Source organism: Lissotriton vulgaris, chromosome 8, assembly GCF_964263255.1.
Source record: "Lissotriton vulgaris chromosome 8, aLisVul1.2, whole genome shotgun sequence".
NCBI lineage: Eukaryota > Metazoa > Chordata > Amphibia > Caudata > Salamandridae > Lissotriton > Lissotriton vulgaris.
Genome location: NC_141696.1, coordinates 1,461,244,112 through 1,461,262,425, shown reverse-complemented (window position 1 = coordinate 1,461,262,425; position 18,314 = coordinate 1,461,244,112). Strand labels below are relative to the sequence as shown.

The window sequence follows — 18,314 nt, the reverse complement described above, 5'->3', positions numbered from 1 at the left end:
TTCAAAAGCAATACCCAAATAGCAGGAAACCTATTTAAGCAGGTCCTTAATTCGGTTTTGCTCACACCTGTGGTTTGGAAACCCCACTCATCCTCCCGCCAACAGAGTCCAATGTACTCTGCATTGTATAGAACGCTCCTCTTATCACGCATGGCAAAGAACTGCCTCCAACTCAGCGAAAAGGCAGCATTAGCAATCCAGTCTTAATCCTGGTGGCCCACTGGTTTTGGGCCCCACTCTTGGAGGGAAAAAAAACCTGGGCTTTACCTACAATCTTTTATTTTGGAACTGACTTCCATTCTTGCGGGGGAGGGGGGAATCTCCTATACTGTCACGAATACTGCTAAAATGAATACTCGATTCATTTTACAGCCCAGCCTTAGCGGTCCTCCCATCTCAGTCTATCATTACGCACTACCTCATCCTTCCCTTGCTCCACTCCATTAGTAGTCCTTACCACCTGGGGAGGGGGTGGGTACTTCTTGTGCAGATTTGCACAGCATGCAAGAACAGAATTCAGAAATGGGCCGATCAGTGGAGAAAGGACCAAGTGTCCATGTTATTCAGTCGTATTCATAATTAACAGAAGCACTCAGCTAAAGCAAGACCCAACATGTTCACAGAAGAGGATTTACCACATGACCAGTCCCATGGGGGAACGCCAAGACCGTACAAAATAATGGTCCATTTATCCCCAATAGGACAAATGCCTGGGGGGTTACTATTCAGGTGGGTGAGGGACAAAAGAACACATCCGCTACCATATGACCCGTGGCATCCCCAAAATAAGGCATTTGGTACACAATCTATGCAAGTTTAGAATCTAAACGGAACCATGAGGAGCAACTGCAGTAGCCGACAAACATTTGCTGAATTTACAACGATTTCACAGCATGAACCGAGAAACCTTTCCAAATATTTAAGAATAAGCAAACCATGCCAGATAGACCAATTCAGACCTGGTAACAGTGACCCAAATGACTCCAAATCACTAATTTGACATTCACTTCCCAGCTGGGTGAAAGGAGGCTTGGTTCACGCTCTAAAATTAAGAGCGTGAATCTCAACCCCAAAAAGTTAAATACATGATATCAAAACATTCTCATCTTCCAACCACTGCTATTCCCAAACATAAGGTTTCAAATTTTGACTGAGAAAATCCCTCAAGCTAAAAGTAAGACATAGGCCTTCCATGGGGAGGATTTAGTTGCACCGCTGTTCACAACAGGCCCTACCTTCCACTAGCTTATACCACTGCTCTTAGGACATACAGGCCAAGCTAAGACAATAGACAAAATGGTGTAGGGACAGTGGGTAGATCCGGTGTTACCCCACGACAGTACTGTATTTAGAGAATCATTGAAGCAACACTCAACATTAGGTAGACTCCTTCCATGTTAAACAATATACTTTAATGCACAATTAAAAATATATATAAAAAGTTTACCAAGTGACTGCGTGAATCAACCAGTGAGTCAATACACACGCGTTAAAACAATCATGCAGATATTATACAGGTAGTGTCATGTGCCACTACCACCAAGGTGTTTTAATATGAAAAATAGAGTTCTCCAAAGAAACATAGCTACAATCTGGCTGCAATCTGTGCTTCACAGGAGATTTGTGGAGTTCTAAAATCTCTAATACTATACAATCTTTGGTGAGAGCAACAGTCTGATCAGATGTACCTCATTTCAGGATTGCATAACTAAACTATATGTGGGTTACTTACAAAACAACTGCGTTACATACAAGCGCTCCTTCATACAAGTCACAGGATGGGGCATGCTATACAAAGACTGGGTAGAAGACATTAGCTATGCATCCTGAAGAGGTACTCGCAAGGGTAGCTTTCCTTCCCAGAAGTGTCCCAAGGACCAATATTTCACTGGTGTGAACCGCCATTCTCCTCCATATTGGTTAGGGCATGTCCTCCATATTGGTTAAGGCATCCAAGACAAAAAGGCAGTCTTAATAGTCTTTGAGAAAAAAGAAACTGGTCCAAAGCTTCTAGTATTCAATCCTGCTCCAGTAGAACATGCTTCCAAGAAGTACCCAGAACTGAAAGAACAAGATTAACAAATGTTAGGAGCAAACTCGTGTAGGAAATTATGGACATGGTAGTGCAAAGACTACCTTAGCAACTATTCAGTTCTCCATATTTGTGCATGATCGCTTACGGTTTGAAACAGTAGTCTCCACTACTAACCCCCAAGTTATCAAGTTACAGCAGTAGTTTGAATTTAATATGTATGTTGGGAGGCTAGCTCACCCCACTAACAGGATAGTCTGTTCAGCAGTTAGAAATTTTTACTACACCATACAATCATGCTTTCACTTTGAGAAAATGAGGCCAGAGTACTTACTGTCCAGCACAGAATAGCAAATCCAAACCAGGCAACACCCCAGGCATGGCGCATCAGAGGACCAGCGATTTGATCGTAACATCCCTGCGAAAGAGACAATCTAGTTTAAGAATGGTAACCAAAAGAAACGGACACAAATGGAAGTTGTAATGGTTCTAAGATAGGTCTTTGTGCATAGGCGAAACACTTATTTTTGAGTTTTATATAGCGCTGGCTAGACCCGGAGGTATCAGAGCGCTTTACATAAGGAAACAGCGTGTTACAAGTTACAAATCTTTCACATCAGGTACAGCATGATCACGTAGTCAAGACAGTAGTTACTAGTGAGAAAGAAAATCCAGACCCAACAAAAGACCAAGGAGAGCTTTGCGACCACAGGTCGGAGACAGCAGCAGAGAAACTAACAAGACAAACGTCTGAAGTCCGGCTCAATAGGCGACGGCCATAGCAGTGTGCCAGAGCCAATCTCACCTATAGCTGTCGGTGCAGCTCCACCGGGAACCAGACATGTGATTCGTGCTCAGCCAGATTAGAGTGAAGATCAGTTACTAGTGAACAAGAAAATCAAGACACAAAAAACACCAAGGAGAGTTGGGAGACCACAGGAAGGAGACCGCAGCTGAGAAACTGATGAGGCAAATGTCCGAAGTCCGGCTGGGTAGGTGATGGCCATAGCGGTGTGCCAGAGCCAATCTCCCCTATAGCTGTCGGAGCAGCTCCACCAGGAATCGGCTAGGTGATTTGTGCTCAGCCAGATTAGTGTGAAGACCAGGAAGTGACTGAAGTTCATTGAGTCCAAAGACAGGCGAGTGTAGAAGACGAGGGTGGCAGGATAGGAAAGGGAATGAGGATAAGCTGCCATGTTATAGTCAGGCAGTTTAGTCAGATTGATCTCATGGGGGCCAACATGGGGTCAGGCAAGAGATTCTGCCCCTGGTGTTCCATTTGGCCGGTCCCCAGTCTCATGTGGACATCTGCATCTTTCCACGGTTCTCAAAGCTGGAATGTTTTCTGTAGTGTGAAAGGGCTATGGGCTGCTGAAGTCTCAAATGGATCGCCCGGAGAATAGGAGACGCCTCCCGCTGCTACTGTAGAGGGACTGGATGGTGAGAGGGTCCGGAGTTAGAGGCATTATGTCAGTCACAGGCACCCTTTTGAAGTCAGGCAGCGCCGATTCCAGTTTTAATCAGATCATGGAATACATCCATTGCCCTGGCAATTCACACCTTTATTTGTGCCTGCCGCAGCACCCAGATAGCCATTCCAATGCCTTCCTGGGTGGCCTGCACCTCTCTCCACTGTGTGCAGCATAGAGGGGGGAAAATGGCGGCCGCATCTTTGCCTGATTCTCGCCGATATCACTCACCGGGCCGTTGGGCACCACAGTTTTCCCCATTCCCCTGGAAGTAGTTTGCATCAAGTCAGGTGCTTTCCCGATTGGATTCGTCCGCAGCAACTCCCGCTAGAGGATATTTGTGATGAAATAGGTCACCGGTCACAAACACACCTGCACTGAGCCAGCCACCCAAGAGTACCTGGAGGCGGAAGGTTACGTCCAGCTGCAACGCTTTCTCTGGCACGGTGAATTGCTGACCAGCAACCCGGTGAGCACAGTCTTCGGCATCGGGACCTGCAGAGGGGAGCAACGAGGTGCTCCACCACCCATGTACACCTGGGGTTCCAGAGACCGTCTCAGCACTGTCCCGTCAGGAAGTGCAGGGGAGCAGCAGCACTCAGCCCTAGGATCTTCAGGAGATGTGTCCCTTGCATCTGCCACCCAGGCTCACCAGGAGACCATTACTGCATGGGCATAGCAGCACCGGAGGAAGCAGAGGGGCTGCAGAATGTCGAGACAAGTTGTAAATGTGTTCGACCGATCCAGTGCTACAGGGCACCCAATGCAGGGGAAAGAAGGGCAGCTGGCGGCGTTTACCAGGGATAAACACTGATACGGTAATCCGGTTCACGAGTGCCCTTGAGTATCTTTCATGGCTGGCCGGCACTAGGGAATTAAAGGATCAGTCGAACCAGCTATGTACTAATCCCACCATTACATTAATTCACACTCAAAGACACAGTGTGTTACGATACCAAGAGGGCTAGAGGCTAGTACACCGACTAAAGAAATTCCTATCAAAAATGATAAGGTGTGTAATGTAACGAAATTGTCTCAGTGGAAGGAATCTTAAGGGCGAGAAACCTCAACTATGGGTGACATGCTTCATGCGTCCCCTTCTCACACCCCGACTGCAAGGTCTGTGGTGTGGGCTACAACTCCCAAAATGGGAGGAGCAGAGATATTTTGATAGGTGCTGAAAATAGAGTCCGTGAGGGACAGAGTGCATGTGAAATTATATTATGTGGGGTTTGTTAAAACTACCTCCAGGGGGCCTGAATCTTTGATTCTGAAGGTCCAAATGGGTAGAGTTAAAAAGGGGACTGGGCTTATTTTCAACAAATATACCCCCCGCACCCCCTCAGTGGTCAACATGTTAATGCCCATTAGTGGGCCCAAAAAGGGGTTCCAGGGTATTCATCAGGACCTTTGATTAGTCCTGTTAAATGTGCACAAACAATGCAAAAAAAATGTTAAAGGATCAGAATGGCCAAAGTAGTGTCCCGAATAAGTAGCAGGTCCACCATTGTTCTCCGAGGAGTCCGTGGTATCCACCTTCAAGCCACTAGGTACATCCAGGAGTAGCCCCAGTGATGGGGTGCTTAGTTCTTTGGAGTCCTGGCAGAAACAATTTCATTACAGCACACACCTACTTATAGTTTTTGATAGGGCATATCTTATGCCAGCGTACCAGCATCAAGCTCACTTCCTATCATAACACCAGGTGCACTTGTGTGTATTAATAGAATTACCTCGCCATGCACCCACCAACCCTGGGCTTTGAGGATAAAAAGTCTTAGCACTTTCCAGAAAAACCCTTCCAAGTGACTCTCCACCGCCTTTCCTCCAAGGTGAACACATGTAGAGGGCTCCCATCATGAGATGATTGGGTGCCCCAAATACATGTTCAGAGATGAACATTTTATAATCCACACCAGTCACCACTTTTCAGAGCAACACAAACCCCAGGAGAGGAAGCAAAGCATATGGCACGTTGGCAACAGCTGTTTGATGCACTTCTTGGCCTACATACTACTGGATGCATCCATTCTGAAAGTAGCTAGACCACAGAAGCCAGGGTAGTGTAAACAATGCATTGAAACATTCATTTAACAGCTTCTACAAAGCATCTTAACACTGCAAAGAGGATTTAAAATTACAATGTTGTTGAGTGCTATTACAGTGGTATACTTTACAAATAAGTTAGAAACTTGATCAAGTTACTCCACCATAGCACTTCCATGGCACTTCAAACTCTACCCTGTACAACCATGCCAATATGGGTGTGGTGTGGGACTGCGGGAGTAGTAAAACGTACCATACTGTTGTAAAGACTTGGAATCCCCAGCTTGCAGCCATTCAAATCCGATGGCTGTTGCAAAGCATTCATCACGCAACACTGTCTTGGCCAAGGGAAGTCCGCATCACTGTTCACCGTCCTAAAAGCAGACGAGTACATCTGCCAGTCCGAAGGGCCGTTCACACCACAGCACTGATTCTGTGGGAAACAAACATCCATGTAGAAACAAGTTGCACAGCAGCCTCCCCGAAACAGACCTCTGTAAATGGGCCACAAAGCCCATGAGCAATCTACCACCCTCCTCTTTGGCAGATAGAACAAAGTATTTTTACTACAAGTAATCCCCCCCATACATTTCTTGTGCTACCCTCATGAAGCTGCTCATCTATTAATAGGAAGAACAAAACTGAGGGCAGATCCACACCAAACATAAATAGTGTCACTGAGTAGCTAGTGGTGCACGAAACCAGGAGTACTTTGCCCCCCCCCCCCCCCAATATCCTCCCCACAAAATAGGAAGAAGTCCTACACACTTGGCAATACAAAGGGGTTTCATTACTCTATACAATATTATTGATGTTTCATTATCACCGTCCACAAAATATAGCAGATAAATAAAGAGTATCCACGTCCAGGGTACGGATTTCTTGTTGCAGTTTTCACTTTATGAAAAATAAAATGAACACTGCAACAAGAAATCCATACCCTGGACTTGGATACTCTTTGTGGACTGTGATCTGAAACATGAATAATATTGTATAGAGTGCTGAAACCCCTTTGTATTGCAACATCTATTGATAGGTTTATGGATCATCAAGGGGCATCCAATATTGCAACAGGACATGGCAGCATTTGGGAGTTTAATCTAAACAGGCTGCAGGGTGTCTCAGACAAGCCACCACATCCCAACAGCTCACCATCTCCCCAATCAAATGAAGAGGTTTGCAGCCCAGGACCTGCAGAGATTAGCTAGACTGGTGCCCAACAGGATGAGAAGAAAGGCCAGAGATGGCCAAGTACTCACAAATAGCATAAGACGATTCCAAGTCCTTGTGACGCCATCTGATTTAATGGCCTGGTCATTGTTGATTGGGTTGGGATTCTGGTACATCTCCAACATCTGCTTCAGGAAGAGGTTCTGAGTGAACTGCAAGAAGGAGGAAGCATGTCAGGGGTCAGAAATGGGCTGGTCTTACTTCAAGGCACCATCTGTATGCCAATTTCCCCACATTCCCATATCTCTGAATCAACCTGTAAAATGGAGGAACACCAGGCAGTCATGCCATCGAATCAATCATTCCCTGGCTTCTAGAACACTGAATACACTCCATCCCTGCCCCCGAATTCTCAGAGTGGTGTATGACCCCCCCCCCCCCCCAGGATCAACAAGCATTATCTAAGCCAAAGGTCTCCCCGATTTGGGCGCTACTGACTTTGCTTGAAAGCATGGCTAAAGAGCATTGTCAAAGTCATCACTTACAGTGGGTGGGGAATAAGCAGAACCACCAAACACCACAGGAACGAGCAAGTGTAGAGTTCTTCTACCTCCCAAAAAGCGTGAGCAGAGCAATGACAATAGTACAGAGACAATGCTCCAGGGGAAGGCCACACACAAGGGTAAGTGGGGATGTTATCTGCTGACCAACATGAAGGCAAGCTAAAAAGGGATGATGTCAGTCAATGAAAGCACGCCCCATATAGTAAACGAAAGGTCTTGCAAGGGAGCTCGCATGTGGACTAAGGTGCAAAAATAAACAATGCACACACGAAGTGCACACTTTTTAACAAAAGCTGGTGCCGTAGCCAAACAAACTGAAAGATTTGGACCCCCTTATGTATTATATACACTATTGAGAAGCAGCCGTGCACTACATAGGCAAATTGAGTGCCTATACTCGGATGCACGAAGTCAATAAGAGGTGTAGAGTTAAAACAGGTAAACAAACCCAGGAGATGGCTAGTATATGCCACAAGCTAATGACTGCATTAGCTCTTCAGTAGGAAGTGTTGGTAGTTAACGCAGGGCCAACACTTGCTCAGGGTTGTCGAGATAGACATGCACTCGGATGATCCAAGAAAACAGAACCAGTCTGCATCGGTCCACTCAGCTCACAGCTTTATTTTTTTAACGTACCACAACTGGCTGCACCCTAACATGCCATACACCCACCCACCCTCCCAAGATCATACTCACAAAGTCACGTTGTGTTGCAGCAGTAATGGAAGAGGCCACTTCGAAACAGTAGACGATGAACATGAGAATCAGATACTGAAAAGAAAGGACAGACAATCACTTAATACCTTCTTTTTTCAGCCAGCCAACCATTACATCAGGCGGCTATTGCCCACTCGCAGAAGTAGTATGTCTATCAGAAAGAAGAAAAACAATGTCCCCTGCCACCACCCCTGCCCCAAGAGCAGGTGAACATTCACACTGAACCGCAGGAGAAATGCATGCAAGAGTAAAATGTGCCTTACCACCAACAGCATCCTACGGTTAGACTTCATAACTCCCATTATGCCCACTATGGACAAGACAAAGAGGCAGATGCCAACAAAGAGTCCGATCCAGGCTGCGCCGAAGATGTCGTCATTATCTGTAGCTTCAAGAAGGGGGTAAAGTTGGCTCTGGTCCGACACAAAGAATATGCACTCTGCGGTCAGCGCCATCCCAGCCATCTGCAAACCACAAGAAACCAACAGGCATTAGTGCAAAAAAAGACAAGAGGACACACTGAAAGCCTCCAGCATTAAAGGTCAGGGACCTCTGCAGACCACAAGTGATCAAGAGGCTTTGGTGTCATGGACCTCAGCGATGAGGAGTCCATCACTGCTTCTAGCACTTAAACTGCCAAGCAACTGTAGCATTACAATACAAGGGACAGAACACCAAATAAAGGTTCTTTGCACCAATCAAGCACAGCATGTGCGCAAAAAAGGCCTCTGAAGCATCAGAAACCAAAGTTGGACTTACCGCAATGATCACATTTCCAAAGATGAGAATGCCTTGGAACACTTGCACGCCGCTGTCTTTCGCCATCTTCAAGCACCGCTAATACTGCAAAACAAGATACAGCAAGTTAAGACCATAAACGGTACAACCGCTGTTTGCGGGGAGGGAACGGGAGGGGAGGCCCAATCCCCAATGGTAAACGTTCGCAGATCTAAGAAGCACCCCCAAACTACCTACACACAGAGGAATGGAAGATTACAGCGCCCGCGTCAGATACAAAGAATGAAACAGTGCCAGGCCAGTCACATGAAATAAAATGCCAAGTTCTGAGTCCTGCAAACCCCAGGGGATTGCTAGGCCTTTGTTTACATGCACCGCACTTCCTCGGCCTAGACGAAAACTGGAATTCCAACAGAAAATAATGTACATTTTGCCGCCAGACATGTACAGCTTCTCTGCACACTTTGCTTACTTAGTCTACTTCACGGCGAGAGCCGAGCAGACCCACCCATTCTCCAGAAGACGGATTTAGAGAAGTTTTAAGAAAAATGGGGGTGAAGTATAATTTACGACATCTAGGTACAGACAAAATACTAGTTATTTCCCCTAGTCACACTTTCAAATACACATTAAAGTGTGCAAAAGAAAGCAATTACCAAAAGGTCTAGAGAAATACTTCTGTAATCGCATTACATACCAAAAATGAATCCACAAATATTTAAAGATAGATAAGCTACAGCCTACGATCAAACTATGTCTTCGTGACTATGTACACCATGGGACATTAATACAGTTCAATCTTAGGTAAATGCAGGGCTTTTAAGTGGGCCGGGTCTCATCGGTGCTGAGCACTGGCAGTTTTTTAAAGGGGGCTCTGTTTTGTGGCCTGGCCCAGGCGGTCCGTTTTTTCCATGCTGCAGTGACAGCAGGCACATCGATGTGCGCGTGCGCTCACTTCACACTAGTGGATAAATTACGACATGACGTCATGCCAGGTGAGCGTTGATGGGGAAGGGGAAATCCTTTAAAGAGTCATTTTCTCTCTGGATTTCCCTTCTCTTTTTCAAACGCAGGAGCAGCAACTTCGTTGTTGCGTCAGCAGGGCTTTAAGTGGAAGCTCTCAATATTATGTACAACAAGCCATATTTGCAGTTTATTTATCGCATGCAACTAATAACCATTGAAAACGCCAATAGTTCCGACGTGTGGTAGGTATGAATGTTACTTGTTGCATCTTATATCGGATGCAATGACAAACAAAATACAAGTCGGGAGGCACACTAGGCAAAGCAGATATCTAGCTTATGCGTTTAACCTACGCCCTTAATGACCTCGGCCACGCCCTGTTTTTTCATCCCACTTAAAGCCCTGGGTAAATGTACAGTGTAGGTAGATTGTATGGCAATTAGTAGACATGTTTCGGTGGTGGGTTGACAGTATATTTTCCACCTTCCTCAGGATAAAGCCAATAATTATTTTCCATAAGACTAACTTGGTAGTTTGAGATGGGCGTGGTCTCAACCCCCCCCCCCCCCCATGCAATCCAGTAACAGCTTCAAATGCTGCTTGCCAAAATACAGGTAAGCTTGGGACCACGGACCAATCACATCTAACTCCACAATGCACTCAGATCAAGAGGTTTGCCTCAGCACTGGAACCCCCTTTGGTGGGGCCTCTATATACAAATCAGGCTAATAGTCACCTGTGGATTTACAGATAAATCAATACTCTGTAGCTGTAGTGATGGAGGTTCTAATGACAGACACATCTGGCACTCCAATGAGGGGGAGGGGGAAAAAAAGGGAAAAAAGCACTCCTCTAGAAACTTAAAGCCGCCAGTCTCCCACACCCAACACTATGTTTGAGTGACTGGAGTACACTGCAGTGGTCTTGTCTGACGACCCACCAAGAAACACTCCCAGATGAGTCCACAGGAGACAAACCCCCCACCCCATCATGAATGAGGAGCAGACCTCTGGCCAGTGTTTAGTGGCGCATTGGCCTGCCCTATTGGATCCAATCATCGCCATATGTAGTGGACCTAGAAATGCTCTGCACCAGCTCACAAGCGTCACCAGTCCACGAGGAGCAAGTGATACAATCTTGAGCAGGTTCTGGTTGAGGTCATGTCTCACCTGGAAGAGCCACTGTCACCCACGTAGCCTGGAACAGAGAAAGCATAGCCCCAGGAACACCCTTTTAGGTTTCTGGTACTTGGCACAAGAAACTAGTAGAATTACAGATGAGGTAGACCTGCTCATAAGAACTGGAGCGTTTAAGAGCATCCAGGTTCACTCCTCCCTGGATTCAGCTCCTCTGCGGGGTCTTTGAAGACTGCAAATTCTACAGTAAACACAGCCAGACAAGAATTAAAGGAGGAAGGAGCCAGCAGTAACTGGTCAGATACAGGCCACAAATCCCTTCTCCGTGATAATGCTGCAGAGAACCGACCAGGTAAACTTGGAAGATGATTTTACCACATCTTTACTGTAAAGACCCCACCTAATAGAACCCCACCCTTTGTGCTCAGGAGATGGTGGAGTGGATTACTAAAGGACGCCCATCATTACCCATGAATGAAAAGGAGCCCAATCATGTACTTACATTTCACCCTACAGAGACCCAACTAGTTCAGAACCAGGACACCTCCAGGTGTGCGACACCTTCCCTTGGGTACTCAACACCCCAGTCACCCCCTTGGCCGTGCACCATATTCACGCCCCTATGCCACCAAGGTGTTTACCCAACCCTTACACCCGTCTCCGAATTCTGGGCTTGATGCCTTTAATCCGGTCCGGATTAGAGAAAGAAATGACTGGTTATAGCCACTACTTGCCCATAGGCTGGGTCCCAATGCACAGCCTGGTCTTGAGTTGACCTTGTGGTTCCCTCTTCTACTCAACTGGTCAGTTGTGGGGCAGGAATGCCAGATTTGCATACATAGCAAATGTCCTAGCAACCAATTTAAGTTGTCTGATTGCCCTGACAGCCCACCATGTTTAAGTCCCGTCCAAGCCACACTAACAAAAGATTGTAGGGACTGGGCCAGCAGTAATAGGAAGCAGTTTAGTCTAAGGCAGTGATACTCCTGCTCAAGTTGTTTCTTCGGTGACTTCTCTATAAGGTGTTGTTGACAATGTTCCTCAGAGTTCCACCCAGCAGTGGTGAAATATAAATATTGACGAGGTGGTGCTGAAGTTGCTCTCGTGCAGGCCATCTCAGATAGCAGACCCGTGAAACATACGCTGCACAAAAGAAACCCCCGTCCATTGCAGTGGGACTTTTTATCCTGACATTTCCTAAAAACGACATTGGTACAACTCGTGTTTACCGGTATGATTTGACGTCACTTTGGTCTGAACACCAGAGCTCTCTTTACATACTTAATTGTCGCCTTCATTCCGCTATACGATCAGTTTGATATACATTCATAAACTGGATTAAAACACAAGTCAGTTTAGACCCCAAAAAAAAACGACCATCTTGTAGAAGGTGGTGGCCAGGAAGCTGAAGCAGTCTTCTAGGCGGGTGCGAGCCAGGTTAGGGCAGAAGCTGCATTCACGGCTCGAACCGGCGTTGATGGGATACTAGAGAAGTGTACCCCTAAAACCTGCACCAGGTCCAAAGACGCGGAATGGCAGCCAATCAGCGTCTGGCTGCTCACAGGATGTGGGAGAAGATTGCCAAAAGGGTCGCCATGTAGCCAAAAATACGCTCGTGCGAAACAAAGCAGCCCAGGTGCGGCTGCCACAGCAAGACCCGAACCTCCGGTGCAGCGTCACAGATGCATTGCTCAGACAAGGACACCTACGTTTGGGACAGCTGAGTAGGTGGCAATGCCAGTGCCCAGCACATTTCATCTGCAAGGCGATTCATACCAGGAACACTAGGTGACAGATGCAACTACAACAAAAATAACCAACCCTTGTTGAAACCGCTCAGGCAAGCGCCGCCACCGGTATCTCCGCTCCCTTTTCTTAGTTACAAATACTCCTGCGCCCCCCCCCCCCTTACGCAAGGTGACTTCCTCCGCTGCACCCCCACGGCAGAACTCGCATAGTAAGAACAGCAATAATCAAATTCCATCACAGGGGAAGGAACAAACATGCGACTGCAAGCCAATGGAATCTATGAACGTCACCAAGGAATGCCGCAACACCAGAGCTACATTCCTAGCAATGAGGGAATGCCAGCCCAGGGACCATGACAGAGCCCAGGGCGTGGGCGAGCACTCCCCTGTAGCCTTCAACTGGGTAGAAACGGAAAAAGTTCTCTCTACACTTGCTGGACCGTACACAGAGCTGATACAGCAAAAAAAAAAAAAAAATAAATAAAAAATAAAATAATGCATACAGACACCCCACCCAGGGAGTGTAACAAGAGTCCGCCAAGTACAGGTTGCTGCAGCCACTCGGCACCCTACAGCAGTTTCCACCCGCAGCGCCTAACAGGCGCCCCAGGACACACTGTGCGCTGAGCTGGATGGCGACTTTAGGTTTAGTGCAGTCAGATCAGAACCCACTCTACAAACATACCTCGCACTAGGCTACAGCCCATATTTACAACACCTGCTGAGAAATAGGCTACGACGTTACCCATGAGAGACAGGAAATGCTGCATAAACATGTCTGGGCTGCGAACAGATTGTTTGAGAAACGTTTCTCTGGAAGAAGAGGCCAGAAGGAGTCTCGGGAAAGACTAAACTCGTTGGCTACGCTGGTGTGAATATTCTGTACATTGCCAATAAAGAATTCAACAGACTGCATGTCTGAACGAGTTGAACTTGTGGACTCAAATTGCTTCTATTAAATAATTCTCGAATCCAGTATGTGAATTGATTAGCTTTCCTTTGACTAAATAGATATCGTTCGAAAGAAAATAAAATAGCGAGTTCTGATGTTTTTGGTGTACACCTGCTGAGATAAGGCCTAGGCTTTGGCCACGTTTTTATTACCGCGCAGAATCCTGTAACATCGCTCCAGCCACACCCAAACTTCCTGCACCCAGAAACAGCCAAAAGTGGGCATGACTTTAAGGAGCCCGCTGGCAGCCCAGCCAGGACACTGGCAGACGGCAAGCCACCGCGACATGCCCACCAACCCTGCGAGGTTCGTCACAAAGGCCCCTGGCGTGTGGCACCAGCCCTGGCCGTGTCCTCATGCCAGGCCCACCAGGGCTTCCGCATCGGTCATGGGTGGCTTGCCTCGGCCTATAAATGCCGCAGGAAGCCGGGTCATGCATAAATTTGGCCTCCCAGTCCCAGAATGCAAGTGTGGATGCAATTATCCTCTTTAGCGCCCCTTACTGGTTCTCGGGGGTGGGTCCTACCACAATGCGACAGAAAGGTGGGTATTACGACCAGGGCCGTAGGTACCATTAGTAGAAGAGGGAACGGGGCCGGTTGCATGCCGAAACTGGCGGTGTCCTGCTACCCCACGAGCCGACAGGAGGAAGATTTTTCAAGCGCGCGATGGGCCGTTGCATCTACAGATTACGCACCTTTCATAAACTTGCCACACGTTGTTATTAGCAACATGTCTGAAATTGTGTTAGAATGCGTTTTTTATTTCTCCCAGACTGTTATCTCCGTAAACCCCATCCCCAGACCAAAAAAATACGCAAATGGCATAAAAATTCATCGGTTCCTACGTGACCCTAGTTCAGGTGCCGCCCCACCACTATTGGCAGCTACCAATCTCATTTGCCCGACATTCACTTGCAGACAGAGGGTGGGGGGCGGCAAGTGACCCTCCACGTAGGTCAGGTTCACATAATCCGGCGCCTCAATTCAGTTAAATACTACTTGTTGCGGAGAAGAAGGAACAGACACGCACACCACGTTCTTTTGAGTTGCACTTTACGTTCAAACCCGTGTGCGTGCACGCGGTAATGCAACATCAGCGCCTAACACGAATATTTATTTTTGGGAAGCACAATCCGCCTGGAAACCTAGAATTCGATACTAGTACCCCCAGATCAGCCTCGGGAGGGGCCCGCAGGGATCCCCTCCCTTTGCCCGGACACGCACCACACCCAGCGCCACAGTGCAGGTGTGCGGGCAAGCGTGAGTGTAAACTACAAGCCACGGCCAGCCCGAGATGTGCAATTAGAAGACGTAAAAATACACCAATCCAGCTAGTTCTTTAGTTTATAGCGCATCGAAAAAGTAACCAGGCGTTAATCGCCCATAGCTACGGACGCCCAACCCATGTACGTCACGACAACCCGCAGAACAGCCGTAAAATCCAAGAAGCACACCCCAGCGCAAGACGCCAGGTATGGGCTTCCAAAAGGAAGCCCCCCTCGGGGAGAGGGGGGTTCGTCCGTCTTTAACATCGAACAAGGCCTCTAGTGCTTTGGACAACTCATCCCAGGCGCTATGTGCCGGGCGTACGTCACCCCCCAATCGAACTAAATATGTCGCTACTAAAACATTTTCGTAAAATATAACGCCTAGGCTTCAAACATGTGCTTGTGGGACCCAGGGGGCGAACTCGTACAAAAAGGTGGATTGGCCAACTGTTACATCGCCGAACTTTACTAAAATGAAAGTAAGGACTGGGTCCTCAAAACCTGAGCAAGGGAGAGGGGGCACAGCACAACAAGCCGCACCCGAAACACTACTGATAGAACACGCTAGAGTCTGACAAGACTCAAGAAGGAGGGTTTTAATAAAAAAGGCTAAATAAAGTAGACTAATTAAACAGTTAAGCAAAGCTACACGCCGAAATGTATAAACTGCAGCTCAGCTAGTCGCAAGAATACAACTGTGCCATAGAGGCGACCCCCAAACCGCTCCAGTCGCCCGCCCCGGCTCACCTGCTGCTCTCCAGACGCCTCTCCTCCACCAGCAGCTCGCCCTGGACTGAGACACGCGCACCTGCTCAACAGGCCCTGTGCAAACTCTTTAAAGCTGCCCCGGCCACTGCCGACGGCGCGCTGGGATTGGCGGGAGAGTGTCACGTGACGCAATACCTGGCTGAACCAGTTCCCCTTGTGTTTTCGGGGTGGGGTCACGGCGACTGGCCCTCACTGTGCCTTCGTTATGCAGGAATGTGTCTCCCAATGGCGGCATTCCTCTGTGCGGGTTGGAGGCAGACACCAAAGTCAGGTGAGTCTCTGAGCCGATAGGTAAGTGGCCAATCGAACCACTGTCCAAGTGATACACATATGCAGAGTCGGATACATTCTAGGCTGTGCTGTAAGTGATAGTAGCTCCTGTTTTTCATATGTATTCTGGTACTTGTATTTTTTATATTCCCCAATATACCAGGAGGCCCTCTGTGCACACACCAGCCTCGAAGACATTTCAGGATCCTTTCACCGAATTCTGGAGAGTATTCCCCTTATTTTGTGCAATGTAGCTGACTACAAGTACCAGAATGCAACGGGAAAGGCAGCCTACAATGAACTATTCTTGTCTCCATAGGGCAAGCTGTGCACTTATGTAGTTGGGATGTTTAACAGGGGGCAGTATAAAAAAACCTGCCTTGTGGAGGGTAGAGAAAGGTACATCACCCCACCCCTCCAACACCAGTTGAGGGCAGATTATTATAACTCTTTGCAAACTCCGTCTTCTAGAAATGCCCAACACTTTCATAATTTCCCGAAAGTTGTTGTTAGTTTAGAAAGTGTTACATGGATGCCTGTCTTTATTTTTATTTTTTTGCGGCCCCAAGTACAAACACGACTTAACCGGTCCCCCAGGTGACAAGGGGTGTCATGTAACTATCAAACTTGCTGCCAAGGGCTTTTCCCCAATTAAACTACGCATGATGGAAAAATAATGAAATTAGGTATTTATGCGACATTACGAGTATGGGCAGAGCATATGATAGCCTTGTCAGGTGGGCACAGTTCTGTCACATCCAGCAATTACTTTGAATTTTGTTACCACAGAGAGCTCAAATTTCCCAGGTACCCATGCCATTATTTGCCTTTGCATTCTGGTACTTGTAGTCTTCTTAAATCCCCGTAAAGGGAAGATTGCAAGTGTCAGAACGCAAGAAAACACACCTGGGTGAAAAGATATTTAAGTATGAACGGTATAAACTCCAGAGCTCTGGTACTCGCGGTCCTGCATTTATTATGCAATGTAGTCGTTATTATAATAAAACTACAAGTCCCAGAATCCACAGTGGTACTTGTTAAGGCACTCCTGGCGGAAGGGGACCGTCACGCTACAGAACCAGTAGAGACCTGACATGTCTTCTCTGACCGGAGGGTAAATGACAATTTTCATTTTTTTTCCAATGTAAAAATGCTGATAACTTAATTGGTCATGAAAAATGAAGAATATGTACTTCTCGACTTCTGGAATGCCGTAGGTTAAAAGTAAACATCATGCCTTAGCACGAAGGCGTTCGCTCAAAAGGCCCCATTTTACATGCTCGTTTGTGGGCCCGACGCGTCGGAAACCGGTTTCATCCGCACCGGATAGGATTGGCGGTTAGGTGGGGGAGGGACGCGTGAAGTGTCGCCAGGGTCCATAATGAGTGTAATGAGGAATCGCGCGCAGTGCAGGTGTCGGGATTTAAACTCCCCAACACTGACATTGGGTTTGAGGTGTTATTCTGAGCAGGTCGGAAAAAAAAGCGACGTAACCACACCTGACATGTTGCATTCTGGGAGTTGTAGTCTTCTCGGTTTTAGTATCCTAAGACATTTGGGCAAAGACGTCTGAAAGCAGCGGTTTTTGCATCAGAAAATCTCAGGCGGGTATACATTGTGTGCCTTGACATGAAATGGAGTGTCAATTCCAAATCTACCCTTCCCTTTGACCCAAGACTCCTTATTGTCAACAAATTTAGAACTGAAAGAGTGCCATGGCAATGAACATGACGTCACTCCACGAGGGTTGAGATGACTGGAAGCATAAAGGTATTACTCGTTTTTCCGCCCTGAGTTGTGCCCTCACCGCATCACTTTCTGCCATTCAAAATTACCGCTTTTCAACCATTCCTGAAATACTTGGTGGATGTATAACTTTCCCCATAATATTTCAGGACTGGAGTTGGAATACCAAATAAGCCTGCTGGGATATTTGGGGGTGGGGGGCGGATGGTAGTAGTTCTTTCCTTAAATATTCTGGGACGGGAGTCAGAATAGGAATGTTGACCATCCAGTGTTTGCCACGCCCGCTGCTGCCCAGTGGGCGCAGTTCATTTTTCAAGGTCAATATATACATCACTCATCCAGCCCAGTGTTTTTTTTCCTTTGCATTCTAGGATTTTAAGCCTGATTTTATAATGGTATAAACAGGACTGCACAGCCATGAATGAAAACAAAAAAAACTAGATTAACCAATCCGGCTAAGTCTAACAGTTCCATGTGTGGCAAACTGTTCCAGTCTGGGGGGCAGATTTACAATTCATGGCGCATCCCTGCAAATCAGCAAAGATGCGCCAGGAAACTTGCGACACGCATCACAATCTTTGCGCCACCACTGATGCGCCACATTTACAATGCGGCGTGCCATGGCGCAAGGAAATGCAGATGCGTGTCGCATCTGCCAGCGTCAGGTTCGCACAGTGCTGGAGTCGTGTCGCGGGCGCGACGCAACTCCAGCACTGTTCCAAC

The 18,314-nt window shown here is 47.3% G+C and overlaps 1 protein-coding gene across 1 annotated transcript; it reads right to left on the bottom strand.

The window, feature by feature from the left end:
- Window positions 1–1,390: 1,390 nt before the first annotated feature.
- Window positions 1,391–15,630, bottom strand: UPK1B (uroplakin 1B). The gene is made up of 8 exons (XM_086935535.1): window positions 15,555–15,630; window positions 8,757–8,840; window positions 8,261–8,461; window positions 7,977–8,051; window positions 6,807–6,929; window positions 5,801–5,980; window positions 2,367–2,450; window positions 1,391–2,061 (listed from the first exon to the last, which is right to left on the bottom strand). The coding sequence occupies exons 2-8, from the start codon at window positions 8,820–8,822 to the stop codon at window positions 2,011–2,013; spliced, it is 780 nt and encodes a 259-aa protein (XP_086791661.1). The 5' UTR covers window positions 8,823–8,840; window positions 15,555–15,630; the 3' UTR covers window positions 1,391–2,010.
- Between the last annotated feature and the right edge of the window lie 2,684 nt (window positions 15,631–18,314).

What these genes read in the sequence shown, in the direction of transcription:
- UPK1B (XM_086935535.1), bottom strand. Translation starts at nt 8,822, where the DNA reads ATGGCGAAAGACAGCGGCGTGCAAGTGTTCCAAGGCATTCTCATCTTT. An exon ending in CTGCAACACAACGTGACTTT is followed by an intron (nt 6,930 to 7,976) that starts GTGAGTATGATC and finishes TCCTTCTTGCAG; the next exon opens with TTCACTCAGAACCTCTTCCT. An exon ending in CAAGTCTTTACAACAGTATG is followed by an intron (nt 2,451 to 5,800) that starts GTACGTTTTACT and finishes TCTCTTTCGCAG; the next exon opens with GGATGTTACGATCAAATCGC.